The following is a 22,022-nucleotide window of genomic DNA, read 5'->3' as shown; positions in this document are numbered from 1 at the left end:
CAGCCGCCTGCCATCTGCTGCAGCAAAGGACTGGGAAAAACTCCACGGGGTGACGAGGTACGTCCACGCGACCCCAAACGAGAACGGGGACGCTCGTTCAGTGGGACTATGAACTCTGCTGGACAGTCTAAGCGAAAAACCCAAGACACTGATGGTGCAGGCGGTCCCTGGGGAGGGGAGGTGGCTTCACTGCAGCCCCAACCCCTCTGAATTCTGACCCATACGAAATACTCAGAAAAACAAAGCTAAGACACGCACTGACGCTCTCCTTGTCCGGACGTTGACTCAGCTCCAGCTAAGTGAGCTGCTCCACCCGCTCCGGCAGCTGCCCTCTGGGGCTCGGAGCAAGAACTCGGGGGGCTGGGGGTGAACCGGGAAGGGGAGAGCACCCTGAGGGTCACCCAGGCCGCACTTCCCCCCTCTGTCCACAGGGGGCGCCCCGAGGCCTGCTGCCGACTGATGCTGTCCCCCGGGGACCTCGGGGACCTCAGGCTCGAAAGGCAAAGACACAGGCGGGCACAAGGAAGTAACATAAAATAGAAACTAGCTTTATTTCTCTGGAAGAAGCAGGGATCCACAGCCGGGGCAGCAGCTTTGGTGGCAGACGCTGGCAGGAAAACACGGAACAGCACAGGGGAGGAGCTGGGTCAAAGAGGAAGCACTGGTGTCCCTCCAGGGCAGCTGCCCCCTTGGTCTCCTTCCAACCCTGGGGCCTTGGGCCCTGGTCCCTGCCAAAGAACAACCTGGCACCCTTGCTCTGCTTCCTCAGCCACCTAGGGCTATTTCCAGGCACAAGATCCTAAGACCCACCAAGTCCCATAACGTATCCATGGTGTGGCCACAAGTCACATTCTCTCCAACATCCCAATGCCCACCAGGAGATCCCTGGAGAAGGGCGCTGCCTTGGGGAGGGCCTGCTGGGTCCTGGCCCCCTTCTGTGGGGCCAGCACATCCTCCCGGCATGGGTCAAGCCTGGCTTCCCCGGCGGCAGAGCCTGGGGACACTCTCCTGCCCCAGGCCCCCACCAGGGGCTGGCGCAGAGGCAGCTCAGCTGCAGGGCCCGCGGAGGCCGCCCCCAGGCCCGCCTTCACAGGGCTCCTTCCTACCCCTTGGCCAGGGGCACCAAGAGCTGATCCAAAGTTGCAGGGACAGCACTGGGTGAGGGGGTACGGCAAGGCGGGGCTCCCAGTCTCCTGCAGCCTTGGCCTTGCTCCGCCACTAGGAGCAGCAAGTGGCAGCAGGTCCTCCGGGCTGGGGGGGGGGGGACCTCCCCACCCTTGTCAGATGGACAGACTCAAGTGATTCCTTCAGGACAGACCCTCTGGCTCTCCAGACACCTCAGCGCCTACAGGAGGGGAAACAACCAGAAAGCCCCTCTGTCAAGGGTACAGAACGGCTAGTGCGGGTGGGCACGAGCGGGCCTCCTGGTACCAGGCGAATCTAGCTGAAGAGTCAGCAATAATTTTGGAATTTACCACCCTGGGATGTGTTCTATCTTTAAAAAAGAAAAAAAAAAAGGACAGCAGTGCTGCTGCTGAGACGGCCAGAGGGCGGCGGGCACCGTAAAGCCTGAGGAAGCCCCCAAGGGGCAGGGGCTCCTCGGACCCCCGAGTTCATCCGGACGAGGTGCTGAAACACCTGCCCCGCAGCATGGGGGGGGCTCACTCACTTGTGGTGGGCAGGGCCGCAGGAGCCCAGCAGGTGGCAGCCAGCCTGCTCCAAGTTCCAGTCGCACATCTCCAGCACTTTGTGGCACTCGCTTCGCGGCCGCAGACCCAACCCAAAGAGCTGCTCCACCTGAGGAGCAGAGGGTGGTGCCATGGGACACGCTGGGGCTGAAGGGCACCAGCCAGGGTAGGGGCAGAGGAGAGCCAGAGGCAGGATGGCAGGGAGGGGTCAGGGGAGGTGAGAGCGGCAGAGCCAGTCTTCAGGGTCCCTGAAAGCCAGAGTGGGCGGGAGGTAGGGGTACCTTCAGATACTGTGCAGCCCTCTGCACGCTCCAGCTGTGGCTCTGCAAGGCCGCCTGGCACTCCTCTGTGGTCACCCCATGCACCATGGCCTGCAGCTGGGCACACCCACCCACCTACCCGTCAGCACCGCCTGGGCCCATTCCTCTGGGGCCCTCGGGCCCCGCCCCTCCGCCCAGCAGCCGGGCCTGGTGCTCACCATCTGGACCTTGTCTGCCGGCCGTCCAGCCTCCGGCCCGTCCCCAGGGCAGCCCCTCTGTGGCAGCCGAGCAGCGGCCCGCAGGGCTGGTGGCCGGGGCCCCGGATTACTGTTGTTGGTGGAGAAGTTGGCCTTGGGGTCGGGGGCGGCCTGGGGCATCGGTCGAACGGTGGCAGTGGGGGCAGCAGGAGCTGGGGTGCTGGGCGGGGGCAGCAGCAGGGGCACGGGCAGGGGGGCCGGCTCTTCAGGGCTCTGAGCCTCACGCAGGAAGCGCTGATAGCGTTCCAGGTAGGGTGGGCGCTCGGGCAGCAGGTAGTAGTGGGTGCTGCTGACCTTCTTGCCGTCGCGGACAATGGGCAGGATGCAGGGACCAGCCCGCGGGCCGGGTGCCTGGATCACTTGGGGTGTGGCGTACTTGGGGTCGGAGGCGAAGCTCTGGGTGGTGGGCATGGTCTTCCCAGGTGAGCTGGAGAGCCGAGGTGGCAGCGGGGAGCCGCCGGGTGGAACCAGGGGGCTAGGGGTCCGTGAGCCTTGAGGGGACAGGGGCTCCCGGGGAGGCACCCGGGGAGGGGAGGCGGGTCCAGGCCACCGCCCTATCTCCTCCTCACCTGAGGGGGCTGGAGACAGCTCGCCCCGTGGGCGGGTGGGCCTCGGGGGGATGGGCACGCGGGGCGGCACCTGGGGCTTGTCCTCACCCACTGGGGCCGGGCCAGGAGGAGGGCTCAGGGAGCCAGCCGGGACCTGCAGCTGCCGCATGCACTCCTGCTGCAGCGCCTGGAAGATCTCTGCGGTCTGGGCCGAGTTGGGCGGCTTGCTCCCCCCCTGGGGTGGGAGGAACAGATTGTCCTCCAGGGGAGGGAGCAGCTGTGCCTGCTCAGGCACAAAGGCGTAATTGGTTTCGCCCTGGCTGGGCCCAGCGCGGACCCCTGCACCCACCAGGGTGCTGTTGATGGAGCAGACCTCGAAGTCATCCTCATCCTGGGCCACGTCGTCGTAGGCAGGAGGCGGGGGCAGCGGGCGCGCGTCCCAGTCCACCACGGGCGTGGGGTGCAGGGGCCGGGGCAGGGCCCGTGTGGGGCTCTGCGGCGGGGTCTTGTCCAGTAAGGAACAGGCGTCCATGGCCAGCTGGGCCAGTGAGGGCGCGCAGGGCCGGGGGGTGGGGATGATGGGCTCCTCGCCAAAGTCGATGAGTGTGACCTCGCCCCCACCGCCACGACCCGCCTTGGTGCCGGGCACCCGAGCGGAGGGCTTTGCAAGCCACAGCCCACGGGTCAGGGCTGGTTTCCGGAGGCCCAGCCTCTTGAAGTCGCTGGACAGGGGGTCCTGGTCCTCACTCACAGGATCGTAGGTTGGCTCTAGGAGAGGGAGGGAGACCCCACCGGGAAGGCAGTGTCAGGCAGGGGGGACAGGGAAGAGAGACAAGTACCTGCCCCCCACTCCCAACGCCCCCAGAGATTAGCCCTCAGCTGCCAAATTCCTCCACGCACACCAACCCTGTTCCAACAGGAGGAGAGAACCTGCTCCGGCCACTCAGTTCTCCACATGGGCTCATGGACCCCTGCCACCATCTCAGCTAGAGCAAGCGGTACCTCACAGCCATATGATACCCCAACACACAAGGCCCCGAACGCCCCAGGCTCCTGGGCCCCGGTTGGTAACCCCGTATCCCCACCCCATTACGGCACACCATTAGTGCAGGCGGGGGCCACGGGCAATCCCCCACCATCAAGGGCAACAGGAGCTGTCCTCGGAGAGCACAGAGCTCCTGACCAAGTGCCGTGAAGCCCCGACACAGGTCGGGTCCCAGAGGGAGCGGGACCAGGCCGCGTGACAGTGGAGAGGCGGGAGCTGGGACCACACACTTGCTCCAGAAGCCTGGGCTTTGGGGGGTCGGGGGAGAGGCAGGCATGCTGGGCCAGGTCAGCAGCCAAAGCTCACAGCACACACGGCACACCCCCCCTCCCCCCCACCACCCCACCAGCCCACCAGGGCGCTGTACCTTCCAGGAGAGGAGGAATGAGAGGAGAGAGGGGGCGGGGGCAGGGGCCAAGGCTTCGAGAGCGGCCCCACTTACTCTGAGCGAAGATGGCAGGCTGAGGTGGGCGAGGTGGAGGCTCCCCTGCAAGAAAGGCCATGCGGAGAGCAGAAGGGACAGAGCGGGCGAGACAGGGGAGAGAAGACAGCCAGACAGGAGGGCAGCGTGGAGAGAGACAGAGAGAGGGCGGTGAACAGGGGCCGAGCCAACAGTACAAACCCAACAGCAATGGGAAGCAGTGGGGCGGCAGGATGGGGGGAGCCCGCGTTCCGGAACAACGGGCACAGGATCCGGGAGGTAGATGAGGCTCCTGGCCAGCGTGAAGCCCGCGGGGCGGTTTTGGCTCGGGAGAGGACAGCAGGCTTAGGGGGAGTGAGGAAAGGCAGGATCTGAGTGTGCGGGGAGGAGAAAGGGGGACGCTGCGGCGGGCAGGCCAACACGGCCAGCCGGGGATGCCCACCTCAGCGGATGCAACGGCCTCTCGTCTTGCACCCACGGCCAGCTGGAGCCAGGGCACAGCTGTCCCCCTGCAGCCCTGACCCCACTGTCCCGGAGCCAGGGCAGCCTGCTCCTGGGCAGCAGACGCACGAGGGGGCACCGGGAGGGAGGCCGGGCTCTTACTTTTCAGCCTTCCTAGATGCTGGGTGGGCCGGGGGGTGCTCAGTTCCACGCTCAGCAGGTCAGGAGGGTCCATGGGGTTTCCCAGGTACAGTCTGTGGGAGGACGACCGGGTCAGATGGTGGGGCTGGGGGAGGCACATGGAGTGGCCCCAGGGGGAGGAGATGCCCAGGGCCAGGCCAAGACCAGAACCCTGAGTGCACGCAGGGAACCACCTGGGCCAAGCCCCACCAAGAACCTGGGTCAGGATCCCAGGACCCCCAACTCACGGCAGCTCCCCGAAGACCACACGGGCCGGGAGCTGTGGGGAGGGCAGAGATGGAGCTCCTGACCCTGACCCCTGCAACTGCCACGGCACCCCAACCCCATGCCTGGGCATCACCTGCCCGCACGTGCTCTTCTAACCCACCGGGCCCAGAGGCATCGGCCCACACCACGCCGTCGGGGGCACAAGAGGCCCCTCTCTCCCCTGCCAGGCAGAAGGGGGTCTGGGCCACCTGGCCTGCTCCCCGGTCACCCTCCCAGCCCCCGTGCGGACTGTCAGGCCCTGGCACTTAGGCCTGGGGCTGAGGAAAGCCTGGAGGACCCGGCCGGGCTGGCGGCAGCACGCCAGGAGCGGGCCAGAGGGCGTCTACACAGCTTGCCCCTTCCCTCAGGCTCGTGCTGGCTCCTGGGACGTAGGATGCAGCGGCTGCTCTCCCAGGCTTCGCGTTGGGGGGCGAGGGCGAGGACGAGGGGGACGGCCTGCCTCCCTGTGCCCCAGAAGCCAGAGCAGGAAGGGCTGCCGGGAGCCCCCACGGCCAGCAAGGAGGCATGAAGCGGGCACTCGCTCGGGGGCTGCCGGGTGGCTCGCTGGGGCAGGGCACCCGGGAAGGGACTACTTCTCTTCCTGTGTCCTCTGGATGCCCCCCAGGGACCTCCTCCTTTCACTTAAAGGACACTGAGCCCCCCCGGGGCCCCCCAAGTGCAGTGAACAGGCAAGCGGGGCAGCTGCCAAACCTTCCCTCTGGAGTCTCCCCACAGGGAGCTCTTTGTCTACGCCCCTCCCCAGGACACAGCGGTGTGACCCCTGGGCCTGTGCGCACCCCCAGGGCTTGACCCAGGGGGCTGGGTCCCCAGGACCGTGCAGGGTAAGCAGGGCCACTACCGCCCCCACACCAGGGAGCGCGACACAGGTGTTCCTGCTGAAGCCCTTCCAAAGGTGGTTCTGAGACGGGTGTGGTGGCACCAACCATCCTCGGGCTCCCGACACACCTCCCCCCCCCAATGAGCCTGCAGGGACGGCTTCTGGGGGCTGCGGACTCTGGCGCCACAGGCCACAGCCCGCCCCGGCGCACTCACTCGTCAATCTTGTCGGGGAAGCCCCAGCAGTGGCGGGGGTCGCTGTCGCCATGTCCTGTGTGGATGAAGCTGTTCTGCAGCGGCTGACTGATGTCCTGGGCCGACAGGCCAGCCACGGAGGTCACCACGTTGCGAGGGAAGGGCCCCACACACAGCGTCCGTGTGTTCTGGCCGCGCCACCAGTAGTTCTCCGCCCTGCCCGACAGAGACCACGTGGTGAGCACCGGTGCGCTGGGGCGGCCCCAGGGCATGGGACCCTCTCCAAACCCAGCTGCCTCCAGCCTCGCTGCCGCCTGGCCACCTCGGCACAAGGGGACCGGAGGGCGTACGGCCCGACACCAGGGTGGTCTGAGTGCAGGGCCCGGCTGGCCGCACACCTTACCCTCAGATACCGAGGGGGGTCCCACAGCTTTTTCTACAGTTTACAGATCAGGAAACGGGTTCCAACAAGCGACCAGGCTTGCCCGGAGTTCCCAGACACATCGCAGCAGACCCAGGATCAAATTCTGTCATTAGTCTGCAAGCCGGCTCCCTTCCTACCGAGCCCCTCACCCCCCTCCTCCTGGCAAGGCCTGGACCCCCAGCCTCTGGCCACCGGGCCTTGCTCCTCAGCCCAGGATCCAGGCATCCCGAGCTGGAGACGCCAAAGCAGCACGACGGCCTTGCACTGGTGGCCTCGCAGCCAAGCCCTCCGGCCACACTCGCCGTGGGCACGCAGCCCCTGGTGCATTTGGGAGCGCTCAGAGCAAGCCGCGCCTTCCCATCGCCACTTCTGTGTGTCCAGGGCCCTTCACAACCTCCGGGCAGGGGTGCGGGACGCCTGCCCTTACGCCTGTCCATCTCCCAGGGAACTCTTGTCTTAAATACGGGTCTGGAAGCAGCCTAGCTTCCCAGTACAGCCGGACCACGGGAGCTCCTGCTCCTCACTCTGATCTCAGACACGAAAGCTCTGCTAGTGTAGCCTAAGCCCGGGCCTGGGGTGGGGGCCGGGGCAGGACGGGGCCCCCCGGACACTCCGAGGGGCAGGCTGCAGCTCCTGCATCTGCGCTGGGGTCACCCACAGCTGACCACACGGGCAGGGTCTGACCGAGGCAGAGGCGGTGTTGGCCTCACGCCGCCGTGGTAGGTGTGCACACACCTGGCTAACACCCGGCTGCGCGCCCCGAGCGCCGAGGGTCCCCTCCAAACTGCAGCCGGGCTGCAGGGGCCGAGCGGGGATGGAGGCCGAGCTCCTGGATCCTCGCCCGTGAGGGGACGAGGCCCCGGGAGCGGCGTGACCTCCCACTGCCTGCCGTGGAGATGGCAAGTGGAAGCCCACGAGCACAGCAGCGCTCGGGAAGCCAAGGGGGTGGGGGGGAGCCGGGAGCCCGGCCTCCCCATACACAGAGCCGCTGACCAGCCTCCCGGGGTGGGAAGGGCAGGAGGCGAGGGAAGAAGGCAGGACGACACCCAGGGAGGGACAGCGTCCACCACGAACGGCAGGGCCACTCCGAGGCGAGACGTCGGGCGGCAGTGCGGCCCAGGGCTGGCTGGGGCTGCCGTGCCTCCCCTGAAGCAGGACGAAGGTGGGCGCCCGCCGCCGGGGACCCCGCCCCTGCCTCCCCGCTGCCCCCCCCCCGTCCCCACTGGCTCCCTGGGTTTTGCATGGCCCTCCGGGGACCCTCTCGGACATCCCCCCGGGCCGGACGGCGGACTCTGCCCTCCACACCCCCTCCAACGTGCTCGCCAACCTGGCTGAGCGGCAGCGGAGGCGGCCGGCGGGTTCAGAGATCGGGCCTGCGTCCAAGGCCGGGGCCGCCCCGTGACCACGTCCTCCCTGTGGACCCCGAGCAAGGCCACGCTGGCAGGTCACTGCCTCCACAACTCCCAAGCACAGCCACAGTGTCACGCTGGCTCCTCCGGACACGCTTCGGAAAGGACAGAGGCCAAGCCACCTCCCTTTACTACAGGTGCGGCCGAGGCAAGAGCCCCCGGGACTGTCTGCCGGGAGTCCCGACGTCATTTCCCACCAACACTTTGCTACTGGGGAGGGGGAGTTGGGGGTTCAGGGCACGTGTAAGGGGGAGACGCTCATGGGGCATGCGGGGGCTCGGCAGTGGAGCGGCTGCCTTCAGCCCAGGGTGTCACCCCAGGGTCCTGGGATCGAGTCCCGCGTCGGGGTCCCTGCAGGGAGCCTGCTTCTCCCTCTGCCTGGGTCTCTGCCTCTCTCTCTGCATCTCTCATGAATAAATAAATAAAATCTTTAAAAAAAAAAAAGGGGGGGGACACTCTTGGGAATCACATCCCAAGCACACTCGGAAGCAGCATCCTCCCGACCAGGCTCAGACGTATCTCCTGAGACGGCCGATGCCGCCCTGCGCCACCCGCCTAGCCCCCGAGGTCGGGGCGGGGGGGGACCAGGTGCCAGCGGCTCAGAAAGGCCTGAGGCCACCCTTGCCACCCGGCCTGCACTGGCCACACCCGCTCCCGCTCCCCCTCCACAAAAAGGCCAGAGTGTCCACAGCAAAGGGAGAGTCGGGCCCACCGTGGGCAGACACCACAACGCAGACAAGTCCCTGGGGGAAGAGAAAAGGACCCGCGTCTCCAGCATGGACTTTCTATTTCCTGCGGCCCCGTCAGTGGCCTGGGACAGGCAAGAGGTTGGCAGTACCTGGGAAACTGAGGTCTGGGCTGAGAATTGCCTAAGGCTGGCCCTGCTCTATCGGGGACCGGCTTCTGGAAATTTCAGGGCCCTGTCCCCGTCCCGGCCCACGGCGGTCCAGTCCAGAAGTGGCTGGTAAATGTTGCTTAGACATTCTGCTCAAGACACTGCCCCACTCACTTCTGAGTGACCCGGGCGGCCCCTGGTTTTAAGGGACAACCCGGGCCCTTGCTTCCCCCCCCACCTACCACCGGAAGCAGAGGCTCCGGGGACCAGGCCAGGACAAGGCCCCGAGGAAGGATTTCAAATCCTCGGTCTCCTTTCTCTGGTTCTCTAAGAACAGAGCATGAAAATGCTGCCGGCCGCCCCAGCTTCCAAGTCAGACCCCCTGGAAAAGGCCAGTTCATCATCCGTCCCTCCACTCGACACCGCGTCACAAGCCCCAGGCAACATCGAGCGGTCCTCTCCGCCCGGTGCCCGGCACCCTGAGAGGCACTGGGCCTCCAGAACCAGCCAGAGCCGGGGACCAGGGGGTCCCAGACTCGACCCGGAAACAACGCCAGCACCTCTGAAGCAAGAGGAGCACAGGCCGGTGGAGGAGCAGGAACAGAGCTGTGAGCCAGGCTGAGGAGAAGGGAAGCAGAGACGCACACGCAGAAGCCAGACCCAAGACGGTGAACAGAGCCCGTGAGCCAAACACGCAGAGACGTCTGGGTGCTGAGGAAATAGGGGCCCCGCACCCAGGCCCACCCCCAGGGCCTCACCGGCCGCCACGGCCTCTGGCCCCTCAGCTCCCCCCTCCGAGCAGCTACAGGCACGCGAGCGGGCGCCGTGGCCCACGCCGGCCCTGGCCGCCGAGGAGCAGCCCCCGAGCCCACACTGGCAAGGGGGCCGCGGAGCCGGCAGCTGGGGCCAACGGGAGCCCGGGACGTCGGGGCGGGGCACGGTGCCTCCAGAGGAGTGGCTCCCCCGGGGCCCACCTGCACCCAGGCCACCAGCTCCAGACACACGCCGCCGAACCAAGAAGAAACTGAGTCACTCCCTGGGGAGCCCTGGGGCCCGGCTGACAGCAAGGGACGGGTGGAGGTAAAAATCCGGGGCCATGGGGCATGAGCGGGGAGGCGCAGAGCTCGGGCTCCTGGCGGTGGGCATGGACACAGGCCCAGCCTTGGGCTTACGGGCCCACGTGCGCCCCCCTCCAGACGGGCTTCCGCTCTCATCTTCCTCTTTCCAGAAGGCTCCCGAGAGCCAGGCCTACGGTCCCGTCTGGCGCCTCAGCCCCAGACCCACAGACTATCTTCCTCCCTGACCCCTGCGCGTCTCTCCTCCTGGAAGCCATTGGCTTCTGTCCCCCACCACTAACTCCCCAAACCACTACCCCCACACCCGACCGAGATGCCATTCGCGCTCCCAGATCCGGGGCCCAGAGTCTAGGGGCCCCGTGCTGGGGCCACAGCGAGGGCAGGTCACGTGTCTGCAGACCGCCGGGGCTCTGGGCCTCCCCATCACCCCGACTCACCCAGAAGCTCCCCAACCGACGCCCGCGAGGCAGCGGATTTCACTAAAAGCCCCAGGCCCCTGGAACCTGAGGTCTAAGCACAACGGGCTGTGTGGGAAGTGACCCCCAGCCCCAGCCCCCACCCCGCCCGGCTCTGAGTCACAGGAGCAGGGGCACCGGGGATTTCCTCCGCCTTGCGCCTCTTCCTGGTCCTCTGGGCTCACCCCTACCCCAAAGGCACCTCAAGCCTGCCCTGCCCCAACCAGTTCCTCAGCCGCCCTGGGGATCAGATAACAGAGGGTGGGGTGGGGGTGGTGGGCCTCCTCGGCAGAAGGCCCTGAGCAGGGGCCCCAGGTGGGAGCCATGAGTCAGGAGATGCCGCCAGAGGCAGAGACAGACACCCAGGTGTTGGCGGGGGGGAGGAGTCAGGAACAGAGGACCCAGCATGGGGATGGGCGGAGGAGCCCAGGGGGGCATCCCAGCAGAGGGCGGAGCAGAGAGGGGGGCCCCCCGGGATGGGGACGGGGTGGGGGGGGGGCTCAGAGGGAGGGCAGAGGCTGCTTTGGGGGCTACTGCTAGGCACAGGGGGCAGTCAGGGCCCCTGTCCTGGGAGGAGGCAGCAAGGGAAGGGAAGGAGGAGAAGAGGAGAGGAACGTTCAGGAGCTCCAGAGTCCCTGGTGGTGGCCCTGGGGCCAAGCCGAGCCACTTCCTACGCCTCACCCCAATGGCAGTTTGGCCCCGACCCACACAGCCAGAGCCGAGGAGTGGGAAAAGGGTGAAGGAGGTGGTGCTGTGCAGGGAAACTCCCTCTGAGCCCGACAGTGAGGCCGGCCCGTCCTTCCCCCGCCGCCCAGCGCTGTGAGCCGCGGCCCTCCACCCCCAGCCCGCACCCCTCAAGGCCCTGCAGGCCCGGCCCCGCGCTCCCTACCTTCCCTCGATGACGGTGATGACGTCGTTCATCTGGATGTGCAGCTTGTCAGGTTCCTCAAAGTCCTGAAGGGCACGCATGTCGGTGGGCTGGGCCTGGGGGCAGAGCGGGGTCACTGCCCACCCTGGGCCTGAGCCCCCGCGTGGGCACCCCAGCCCTGGGCACAGACCTGCCCTCACCTCCAGCAGGAAGTCCCGCAGGGCCACGAACGTGGGTCTGTCCTCTGGCTTGTGGGCCCAGCACTGGACCATGACGTTGTAGACATCCTGGGGGCAGTCCTCTGGCCGCGGCAGCCGCTCCCCCTCCTTGTCAATCTTATGCAGAATCTGGCGGTGGGGGCGGTGCAGTTGGAGCACGAGCGGGCACCCAGCTCGTCACTCCCCACCTTCCCTCTGGCCCATGGAACCCCGGGAGCTGTGGGCCGCCGTGCCTGCACCCCGAAGAAAAGCTGTGTCGGGGAGCCCAGCCCCGGGCCTCTGGTGGGGGCCTCTGGAGAGGTGGCCACGGCAAGGGAGCAGAGCGCGAGTGAGCCTCGGGCGGCCCCGCTGGAGCACTGCGGGCCCCTCTCTTGGCTCAGCGGCTTGAGAGGTCATGAGACGCGGGGCATGGGGGACAGGGATTCCGGCCAACGGGAGCCAGTTCCAATGGGCCGGGTGGGAGCCAGGAAGCAAGTCAATCCCCGCCCGGCATGTCAGGAGCACATCTCCAGCCCCTCACCTGACTGCCATTGAGGCCGATCCAGGGCTCCTGGCCGTAGGTGAACATCTCCCACAACGTCACTCCAAACATCCAGGTGTCACTGGCGTGGGAGAAGGTGCGCGTCTTCAGGCTCTCAGGGGCACACCTGGCAAAGGCAGGGGTCAAACAGAAGGCCTCTCAGAGCATAGCCACCCCCATCAGCCCAACGGACACAGAGCAGCCGCTCGGCACATCGCGGCCCTGTGCGCCAGGCTCAACGGTAGGTGTTGGTGACACACGTGAAGTGACCAGGGACGGGACTTACTATGGGATGCACAGACTTGGAGGACATCATCTACGCTCATGTCTTTATTCCCATGGAGCCCGGGCGGGAGGAGGGTGACGTGTGCAGGTCAGGGAAGCAGTCGGGGGAGAGGTCAGAGGCTCCAGAAATTGGTGAGGGGGAGGAGAGGGGATAACATCTCAGGCTGTTTTCTAATTGTGGTGGGAGGATGACGATTTCCGGATTTGGGGCAGGATCCTGGGATTTGGGTCATTTCAGCAGGAAGGTGTGGGTGGGAGATTTGGACAGGGTTTGGGGAAGAACTGACATGGATGGAAACCGTTTACACTGGCTTCACCCAAATACCCCACACTCCCTGTGGGACCCCCTTTTGGGTGAGCCAGAGAAATGCCCCCAGTGCAGCGGAGCCGGCAAAGGGGTGTCCCTGGGTGGGCCAAGGTGCGGAGTGACGGGGAAGCTGACCTAACCGAGAACCAGACTCTCTCCTGGGACTGGAGAGCCGGCCTGGCCATTCAGGTGGGGGCCGAGGGGGAGACGCTGCCCAGGGACAGCCACTCAAGACCCGCAAGCCCGGTGCTCCTCATCTGGGAAACCTAACAACGATCTGCTGGCTTCATGCTGCCGTAAGGGGACTCTATGGTTTACCACTCAAACCAGGATGCTTGGGTATGAAGCGGGTGCTATTAATGACCCCAGAACAACCAACACAACCCGGAACGTGTAGTCACCCTACGTAGACGATCGGCTGTTAGTGAGCGGGGCTGTGTATCCTGGGTTAGGAGGATTTTCCGGCAAGAACACGACCTACTTGTCGCACCCCAGAGCGAGGAGACCACACACCCCCTCGGGTGCCTCCAGAACCAGTGGATCGTGACAGTCTCACACCGGGGCCAGGGCAGGGCCAGGTACCACCCTGGTGAGCAGGTGAATATCCCTGGTCAGCCTACAGGGCCTGACGTGGTCTGGCCCTGCCCGCAGCTAGCTCTACCTGGAACATACTTGCCCACCAGTGTGCCTGGGTAACTTCTGATAAAGTCTGGTATTTGCGGAGCTGACTATGACAGGGTCCTCTGGGTGGTCTTTCTGGGCCCCCATGGCACTCATCCCTGTGCATCTCAGTACCTGGCACCCAGGCCCAGAGAATTCCCAGGTGGATGAGTGAATGGACTACACACAAGAAGGGTCCCCGGGCCCAGGAAAGACAGAGGCTACTATGGGAACAGAAGCCCCGGAAACTCTTGAGGCTGGGTGTGCAGGGACCGGGGGGGGGGGGGGGGGGGGCAGGCCCCGTGAGCCAGCAGCACCTGTCCCTCACCAGGCAAAGGGCACCTTGCGATGCTCTTGCATGACATAGTGGTCGTCATTCTGGGGTAGCGCACGCATCAACCCGAAGTCCCCGATCTTGACCAGGTCACGGGTGGCCAACAGCAGATTTCGGGCAGCCAGGTCACGGTGAATAAAGCGCTTGGATTCCAGGTAGCCCATGCCCTCCGCCACCTGCACAGCGTAGCGGCTCAGAGTGCCCAGGAGGAAGTGGCCCTGGTGCTTGCGCAGCCGGTCCAACAACGATCCTAGCGGCGCCAGCTCCGTCACCTGGGGCCATGGAGGAAGCAGGAGGAGTAAGTGCGGCGGAGCCCTGCCCCTCCCTCAGTGCCCCATGCTGGGCTCCCAGTCCCTCTCCTGAAGGCCTGAGCCTGCCCTCTGGGGACCTCTAGGACTTCTACAGCCTTCCCCAGCCTCTCCCCCTCCAGGTCACACGGGAACCGAGGCTCAGAGAGAAGCAACCCACAGAGGCTCAGATTAGAAATTCTAAAAACGAAACTCTAGGGCCGGCCCCTCCTATGAGTGCAACCCTCTGCCAAGGAGCACAAACAAAACCCAAAGATGGGCTTGGGCTCCGGAGGACAGAGCACCAGGTTAGGCCCCGAGGAGCCGCTTTGCCACAGCAGGTGGACGACCAGGGCCCCCTTCACCAGGACGGAGCGTGAACACAGCACCGACAGGGGGACGGGCCCCTCTGGGGGCGCAGAGACCCCGCCTGAGCACCCACCCGCTGCCCGCGGCGCTCACCATCTTCATGGGCGGCGTGAGCACCACCCCATAGAGGCGAATGAGGTTGCGATGGTCAAGCGAGTGCATGGCGTTGACCTCCCGGATGAAGTCGTCCATGGCCTCTGGCTGGCTCAGCACGTCAGGCTTCAGGCACTTCACAGCCACACTCATCTGCCCGCCACAGGGATGGGGATGGGGATGGGGATGGGGATGGCGGGAGGAGTCAGGACAGACCTCAGGCCCCAACACTCTGAGCCCACCTGCTCCCCCTCCAACTCAGTCCTAATAGCCCTGCCCCGGGGCTGCTGGTCTGGGCGGGTGAACATGTCCAGGGGGCCTGCGGCCTGGCCTGGGCCCCCCTTCTGGGCGGGTGGGGAACACCCAGGTTAAACAGCAGCCCTACAATAAGACGATCACTGTGATGACAGACATTCAAATGTCGTCGTAAAAGTGGAATACTGAAAATGTTGTAAATATGCCAAAAAACGAACGTCTGGCGACAGAAATCCCCGTAGTGCTTCCCTCGGAGGAAGAGGAGACTCCGCGGAAGGGGCAAGAGCTCCCTCCTAGGGATGCGGGCCCGTCCTGCCTCCCATCGCTGCTCACACTGCTCCGTGCGGGTGTAAAAATGCACGAAGCCGAAATACTAACTGTGCTTCCTCTGAGTCGTGGGATTACAAACGCTTTTTCCTTACTTTTAAAAACAATTTCCAAACTTTTGTAATAATTATTTTTATAACTGAAAAGAGTCAGACCCGTCTAGTTAACCCGAGCGTGGCATCCAGAGCAAGCCCCCCTCGAACTGCGTCCAGCCCCGTCCACATCCCAGCAGAGGGGGGCACCTGCCAGAGTCCCTGAAGAGGCCTGTCCCTCTGCCACACCCCACAGGACCCAGAAAGCTCACCGTCTTCCCCGAGGGGGCGTCCCACTCGCCCCTGCGCACCACGCCAAAGGAGCCATCTCCTAGCTTCTCGAATAGATGCAGGTCCTTTTCCCCAATGAGGCAGGTGAGGCTCTGTAGGGGTCCCTCCCCTGCTGGGCCCCCCGGGGTGGGTGAGGTCTTCCGGAAGGTGCTCTGAGAGTGATGAGGGGGGAACTCAGCCTCCAATCGCTTTCCACTGAACACCTGTTTGAAGGCAGCCAGGGGCTAGATGGAAGCCGGAGGCCCCGGGGCCGGTCCTCAGTCGTGCCCCGCAGGGTCGTCCGCTAGGCCTCCAGAGAGCTCCTGGCTTGGCCAAACTGCCAGGGTGCAGACTGGCTGGAGGCCCACCCCTCCTCCAGACCACACCCTCAAACGGCAACCCCCAGTCTCAGTGTGGCCTCGGGGTGTGGGCCAGAAATGGCCTGACAGCCGTGCAGCTTGTGATGCCTGTGACCCCACGCCCAGCTGTGGGGCCAGGGGGAGCCCAAAGCCACTCCAGACCCATCCTCTGCACCACCTGTCCCCCCGTCCCCCTGCCCAGCACAGACTCTGGCCCCCAACCCAAGCAGATGGGCAGGAGCCCGAGGGGCCCTCTGCAAACACCTCCCTTTCCATATTTAGCTCTGGCCCCTTCTCTGGGTTGCCCATTTGGCGCTGTCCGTCTCCACCCTCCCTGGGGAGCTGACTGCCCTTCATCCTGCCAGGGGGAGAGGATAATTTGAGCTTGAGGTTGGACTGTGAATGTGTGTGCTGGCGGGGCTGGCGGGGGGGTTGGGGGGGCGGTGTGTGTGCAGATGAAGCAAGGCCTTGCTGGGCCAGGGCCTGGGAAGACAGCTGGGCGGCTGGAGGGGCGCCGAGAGCTGTGAAAGGAAGACTGGAGGGGACTCTGCAGCCCAGGCTGTGGAGGGAAGGGGCCCAAGGCCAGGGGACAGAAGGAAGGAGGTCCTCAGGAGTGGAGGTGGTCCCACGGGTCGGACTCAGCCACCCCCACTGGGGCATCTGGGCCTTGGCCTCAGGCCGCAGACTCCATCTGCTTGGGCCTCTGCCCCGCACAGGTTGGCAGAGCTGATCTGCACAGGGCAAGGGCCAAGGGCCCCTTCTAGCCACCGCTCTGCCCTCCTCCCCGTAACTGAGCTCCCTTATGTCTGCGAGCAGTGCTCGGCTAACAAGGCCCTCACAGCCTTTATCTCGAGGGACCCTCTCGACTGCCCGGTGAGGTGAGCCGGCCAAGTGCCCCCGGCCTTCTACCTGAAGACAGGCCTCAGGTCTGGAGAGGTTCACTGACCGACCCCAAGGCCTCCTGGGTGGTGGATCCGCGATCCCTGAATCCCAGTGCAATCCCTGAATCCCGGGGCGCTGCACGGCTCTTCCCTCCTGCCTTCACCCCCCCAACAAACCCATCCTTCCTAAAACCTGGGCAAGGGACCAGGACAGTGTCCCCAGAAAAGGCCACAGGCTCCCAAGAGACAGCCCCTTTGCCAGATCACAGCCAGGAAATCTCGGCTGCCCAATCCCAGTCCAGCTGTTCTGCCGTAATGCACCCCCCACCCCAGCCTTGAGGCCAGGAGTGGGGAGGGAAGGCCCTGGCTGGTTCACTTCCTCTTGCATTGTCTTCCAGACAATGGGCAAAGTTCCACTGAGTCAGACCAGGGACTCACCACTCCACGGATCCAAATTAGGGCAAAGGGGGGGGGGCAGGGCAGGCTTGGGGAAGGAAGCTGTCAGCAGGCCAGAGGACCAGAGAAATCCCCTGTGGACCAGGGATTGGGCGGGGCGGGGGGGGGGCGCAGAGCGAAGCAAAGATGTCCTGGGTCCAGACAGTCCGCACCACGCTGCCCTGGACACTGGCCCCAACAGTCAGACGGGGCACGGGCTCAAGTTACGGTGCACTTGTCAAAGAGCGCCTGTTCCACGCCCAGCGCCGCTGCACCGCGGGAGGGGACACGAAGCTATCGTGGCACACAGGCTACTCACGTGCCATCTCTGGTGGGTACAAGAACCGGGTGGTTCAAGCACCCTGCCCAGGGAGACCCCCGGAGGAGGGAGGTCTGTACCAGGTACAGATGACACCCGCCTGGGAATGGAGGAGTTTCCTAGGCCTGACCTCAGAGGGAGGCCTGTGAGGCTGCCCGCCCCACTTGCTCCTCGTCCACGCACCTTGCTCATCCAAGACTTGCGTTTGCACATGGCCTTTCTCCTCTTCACAGCCTCCCACAACCGCCGCTGACCTGCGGGGAAAGAAGGGGTTCCGATGTTGTTAAGGCAGCTCACATCCCCCAGAGAAGCCACCTGCCTGCATGCTTCCTTGGTCCCCCGGGGTGGGCCCGGCACTAAATACTGCCCAGCACAATGACACCAAGGAAACACCATTGCAACCAACCAGGGGCCATAGCTAATGGTCACGGCATTCCACTTCTAGGCAGCGGTTCTTGAACTAGGTGGAGGTGTTTAACCACCAAAACTGAACAGCAGTGATCTTTTTCCAACTCTCAAACAAAAATCAAGGTAATGGGTAGAATTTGCTCAACTGTGAGTTTTTTGGGTTTTTTTTTTTTCCTCCCATAAAATTCTATTATGTGCCTGGCATCAGATACCAACTATCCAAGCCCAACTAGCGTATGTCGATGTCTGATTTAGCAGGTTATTACTTATTTAGCTATTTTAAGCTGACTGTGTGAGCAAGTTTCTAATGCTCTACATGGAATACCGTGGCTTCTAGATGTTACGATCAGTACTTTTAGGATAAATACGTGGAAAAGAAAGGAGTTCAACTTCTACGGCAGACCTCGGTGCATGGGAAACAGAATGAGTTCAGTTTACGGCAGATCTTTGTGAGAAAGAGACAGATGAAGGGCAAACTGGCAAACCATCCGAGGGTGTCCATACAGATCTCTGGACGCTGACGCCCTGGTGTTGAGAATGGTGAACAGAGCAAACTCACTTCCAGTTTATGGCAGAGGAGAGATGGAGGAAACCCATCCTACAAATGTCTGAACAAACCAAAAAGGGGTGTGTGTTTAATCCTGAGTATCCAGAGCTCGAAGACTTCACTCTCTTTAAACTCCAGTTCACCTTTACAACTGCCAGCTGTTCTCATGCACTCACTGTGTGCAGCATGTACTGATGCCCCTCCACCCCACTTTGGGGGTTCCTGGACAGGCAGCGAGAGTTCTCAGCTGTGCCACCCCATGGAATGAGGAGGAGGGCTCTTCTATGCAGTGGGCAATCCTGAGGATAGAGGAGGTAGACGGTCAGTGGGGAAGCAACAAGCACGGCCAACGTCCCCACCTACCAGGCCGGCCCATGCCAATCTTCTCCAGGTCCTCATTCTTGACATACTCAAAGTGGGACAGGCGGGTAACATTGAGGTCATCGCGGAGCCGCAGGAAGTACTGTTGCAGCTGCACCTCGGACAGCAGCTCCAGCAGCCAGCCTGTGCCCTCCTCCGGCTGCATGCTGCTGCTGCCCAGCCTCTGTGGGGAGGAAGAAAGGCTCAGGGACTAAGGGGTGCAGGCAGGTAGTGAGGGACTCTGCCCCTAGTGCCCTGGCCTCACCCACATCCTACTAAGCTGCTTCAACGAACCCAAATCACCTTCCTGTTTCCCCCCAAACAGCCGTAGAGGATGGCCTGTACCCCTGTGCCCCTCTTCCCACCAGGAACGACGACAGAACTCGGGCAGTTGGAAATCAGCCCGGGCTCTGGAGTCGGGGTCTAAAGTCCAAACTGTGGCCGACTGACCGGAGATCAACCTCTCTGTTCTCAGAGAGTCAACAAGTCATTTGAGAAGCATCAAAACTATCGGTTGTGTCTCCAGGAAAATATACACATTCTTAAAGTTTTCATTTAAAAATTGGGGAGGGGCACCTGGCTGGTTCAGTAAGTAGAACTAGTGACTCTTGATCTCAGGGTTGTGAGTTCGAGCCCCACACTGGGCCTCATGGTAGCTGTGAAGCTTACTCCAAAAAAAAAAAATATATATATATATATATATACTACTATTACTTTATATACATATATACGTTTTTAAAGATTTTATTTATTTATTCATGAGAGACAGAGAGAGAGAGAGAGGCAGAGACACAGGCAGAGGGAGAAGCAGGCTCCATGCGGGGAGCCTGATGCGAAACTTGATTCCAGGACCCCAGGATCATGACCTGAGCCAAAGGCAAACACTCAACCACTGAAACCCAGGTGTCCCTATATATGTATATAATCTTAATTGGGGGGGAGGGTGCAGGGTCCCTTGAGACCCATCCATAGGTTCCGCAGACCTGACGGGCCCCAGAGAAAGCACTGTGGACCAGATGAGCTCTAAGTCCCACCCAACACCTGACATCACCAGAGCATCACTCCCCAAATCCAAAGACCATCCTGCAGGAGACCACTCAAGTGCCGGGCTGCCAGGACCACAGTGAGTGGAAGACAAAAGAGGGGCAGAGGCTAGGGTGGGCTTTCCGATGCCGGCTCCAAGAGGCAGCGCTACTTAGCTCCATCAACGGTTGTCACCAGACTGCTGCCCAGGGTTGTCAAAGCTTTTCATTTTTTCAAGAAATATTGGAAATCTGGGAATCCCTGGGTAGCTCAGCGGTTTAGCACCTGCCTTAGGCCCAGGGCGTGATCCTGGAGACCCGGGATCGAGTCCCACATCGGGCTCCCTGAATGGAGCCTGCTTCTCCCTCTGCCTGCGTCTCTGTGTCTCTCATGAATAAATAAATAAAATCTTTTAAAAAAATATTGGAAATCTGAATCTATATGTGAAATCTCACCATTAAAATCCTTTTTGAAGAGGTAATATATGCACATGGTAAAATATTCAAAAAGGCGTTTTTAAACAGAGATGGATGAATGAATGAAGTCTCATGCCCTGGGCTGCTGCACAGCAAGCCACCTAGCCCCCCCGTCCCCAAAGCCACCTGCCATAAATGACTTCGAAATATCCTTCCAGACTGTTTTGCCCACACACAAATATTCACCCATCAACCACACCATTCTGTTCCTTGTTTTCATTTCACATTACATCTTTCTCCTGACCTTTTTTTAAAGATTTTATTTATTTATTCATGAGAGGCAGAGAAAGAGGCAGAGACATAGGCAGAGGGAGAAGCAGGCTCCATGCAGGGAGCCCGATGTGGGGCTCAATCCCGGGACCCCAGGATCACGCCCTGAGCCGAAGGCAGATGCTCAACCGCTGAGCCACCCAGGGATCCTATCCCCTGAGTTTTTAATTATGTCAACGAATTCAAGTTTGCGGTACACATGCACGTGTGCACACACACATGTTCCGTGCTGGCCAAGCAAAACACATGTGCAGGCCAGAATCAGCCAATGGGGCCATGGGTGAGTGAACCCTGACCTACACACTCCGCAGCCCAGAGAGAGAGGATGGGGCACCCTTGAAACGAAGCAGCCTGACCCACTGGACCCAAACCCATCCCTGTCCAAGTCATACACCTCAAAGCTGAGGGCTTGCCCAGGGCAGCCCCTGACCCGCGTTCCGTCGCCAGCTGAGGCTGACCAGCTGCGCCTCAGCCCCCCACCGAGTCCGAGGTGGCCATGGGCCCCAGCTCCCATCACAGGGCACGGTAAGGGAAGCAGACACTTGCAGCCCAGGCCTAGCGTGAGCCTCCTGCCTCCACAGTTCCCAGCGGTGCTGAGAGCCCAGTGCCAGGACTTCAGACCCTCCCAGGCAGCTCAGGGCAGTACAAAGAGCAACAAACGGGATGAGAAGCCTCAGTTCAAACCCTGGCTCAAAAAAAAAACCAAAAAACAAAAAACCCTGGCTCCTCCACCAAGGCAGCTGGGCGAGGGGGAGGGTTTTTTTTTTTTTTCCAAACTTCAAGCAGTGACCCTTTACCCAGATGGTGCTCATGAGGGCTGTACGGCCCCCTAGGGGACATTCTTGGTTGTCATCATGTTGGGGGCCAGTAGTGGCACTTAGTGGGTGATCAAGGGACAAGAACACGAGTTATCCTACAACGTGCAGGGCAATCTCACTGTCCCAAGTCCTGCACGATGTAATTCATGCAGGTGGGAAACTGGCTTATAAGCATCCGAACCTAGAACCAAATTCCATTTCACGTGCGAACAAAACCGGATTTTGCAGTTTCAATACGCACCGAGAACAAACACATAAACGGTGGGGGGGGGGGGGGGGGGGGGACTGGCCTTTGTTTTATCCAGAACTTACCAAAAGTTGTTCGCTACTTAGAAAAACATCACTGAAGGCAACCCAACTTTATTGTTTCAAAACTCCCCTGTGGGTCAGCACTTGTAGACGCTGCCTCCCCGGTGGTTCTACTGGAGGTCCTAGCGCTGACCACCCCATCAGGTCAGAGGGCCCTGACGTATCAGGAAATGCTATCATTGCCGTCCTTTCACTCCTCCTTTCAACTACAGGTGACATCCCGGTCACTGACAATATACACACACGGCAAGAAGGTTCTATTTCTATTAATTTTATTCGAGAAGAAAAACAATCACCCTAAGGCTTCGACTGTATTTACCATATGCCAGGCACGAGTCTAAGCAGTTAGCTGTAGTCACTCACTTATCCTCAACGACAGTAGCTGTCACACACAAAGGAGTGTGGACGGAAGAGGGCAGGACGCCGCTGCTTTCCAGAAGGCGGCCCCAAAGGTGCACCGTGAAAATCACCGACCCAGGCTGCGTGTCTGCCGCCGCGGGCAGGGCCCGCCACCACTCCCACTGCCACGGCACTACCGTGGGGAGCAGGTGATGGCACCCCCCGCGTGCCCCAGGGCGCGGCCTGCCAGCAGGGTCAGCAGCCTAGAGACCCCCTCCCCTTCCTGCCCCGTGTCCAAGTCTCAGGGTGCCAGGC

The 22,022-nt window shown here is 62.4% G+C and overlaps 1 protein-coding gene across 20 annotated transcripts in view; it reads right to left on the bottom strand.

Annotated features, from left to right (window-relative positions):
- Positions 1–230: 230 nt before the first annotated feature.
- Positions 231–22,022, bottom strand: part of TNK2 (tyrosine kinase non receptor 2) — a 43,251-nt gene continuing 21,459 nt past the window's right edge. For 4 of the 20 annotated variants that reach the window (XM_041754152.1, XM_041754106.1, XM_041754162.1 and 1 more), the window contains 15 exons: positions 18,476–18,656; positions 17,341–17,411; positions 15,166–15,387; positions 14,280–14,432; positions 13,525–13,802; positions 11,945–12,071; positions 11,407–11,553; positions 11,228–11,322; positions 6,161–6,355; positions 4,823–4,914; positions 4,166–4,285; positions 2,167–3,521; positions 1,970–2,065; positions 1,670–1,797; positions 231–642 (listed from right to left, as the gene is read on the bottom strand). In XM_041754152.1, the coding sequence (XP_041610086.1) occupies positions 246–642; positions 1,670–1,797; positions 1,970–2,065; positions 2,167–3,521; positions 4,166–4,285; positions 4,823–4,914; positions 6,161–6,355; positions 11,228–11,322; positions 11,407–11,553; positions 11,945–12,071; positions 13,525–13,802; positions 14,280–14,432; positions 15,166–15,387; positions 17,341–17,411; positions 18,476–18,656 (3,657 nt within the window). In that variant the 3' untranslated portion in view covers positions 231–245. The other 16 variants (XM_041754178.1, XM_041754230.1, XM_041754209.1 and 13 more) reach the window with 12 other exon arrangements.

This window comes from Vulpes lagopus, chromosome 1, assembly GCF_018345385.1.
Source record: "Vulpes lagopus strain Blue_001 chromosome 1, ASM1834538v1, whole genome shotgun sequence".
Classification (NCBI taxonomy): domain Eukaryota; kingdom Metazoa; phylum Chordata; class Mammalia; order Carnivora; family Canidae; genus Vulpes; species Vulpes lagopus.
Note: the sequence above shows the minus strand (reverse complement) of the source record. Positions and strands in the feature narration are given on the sequence as shown.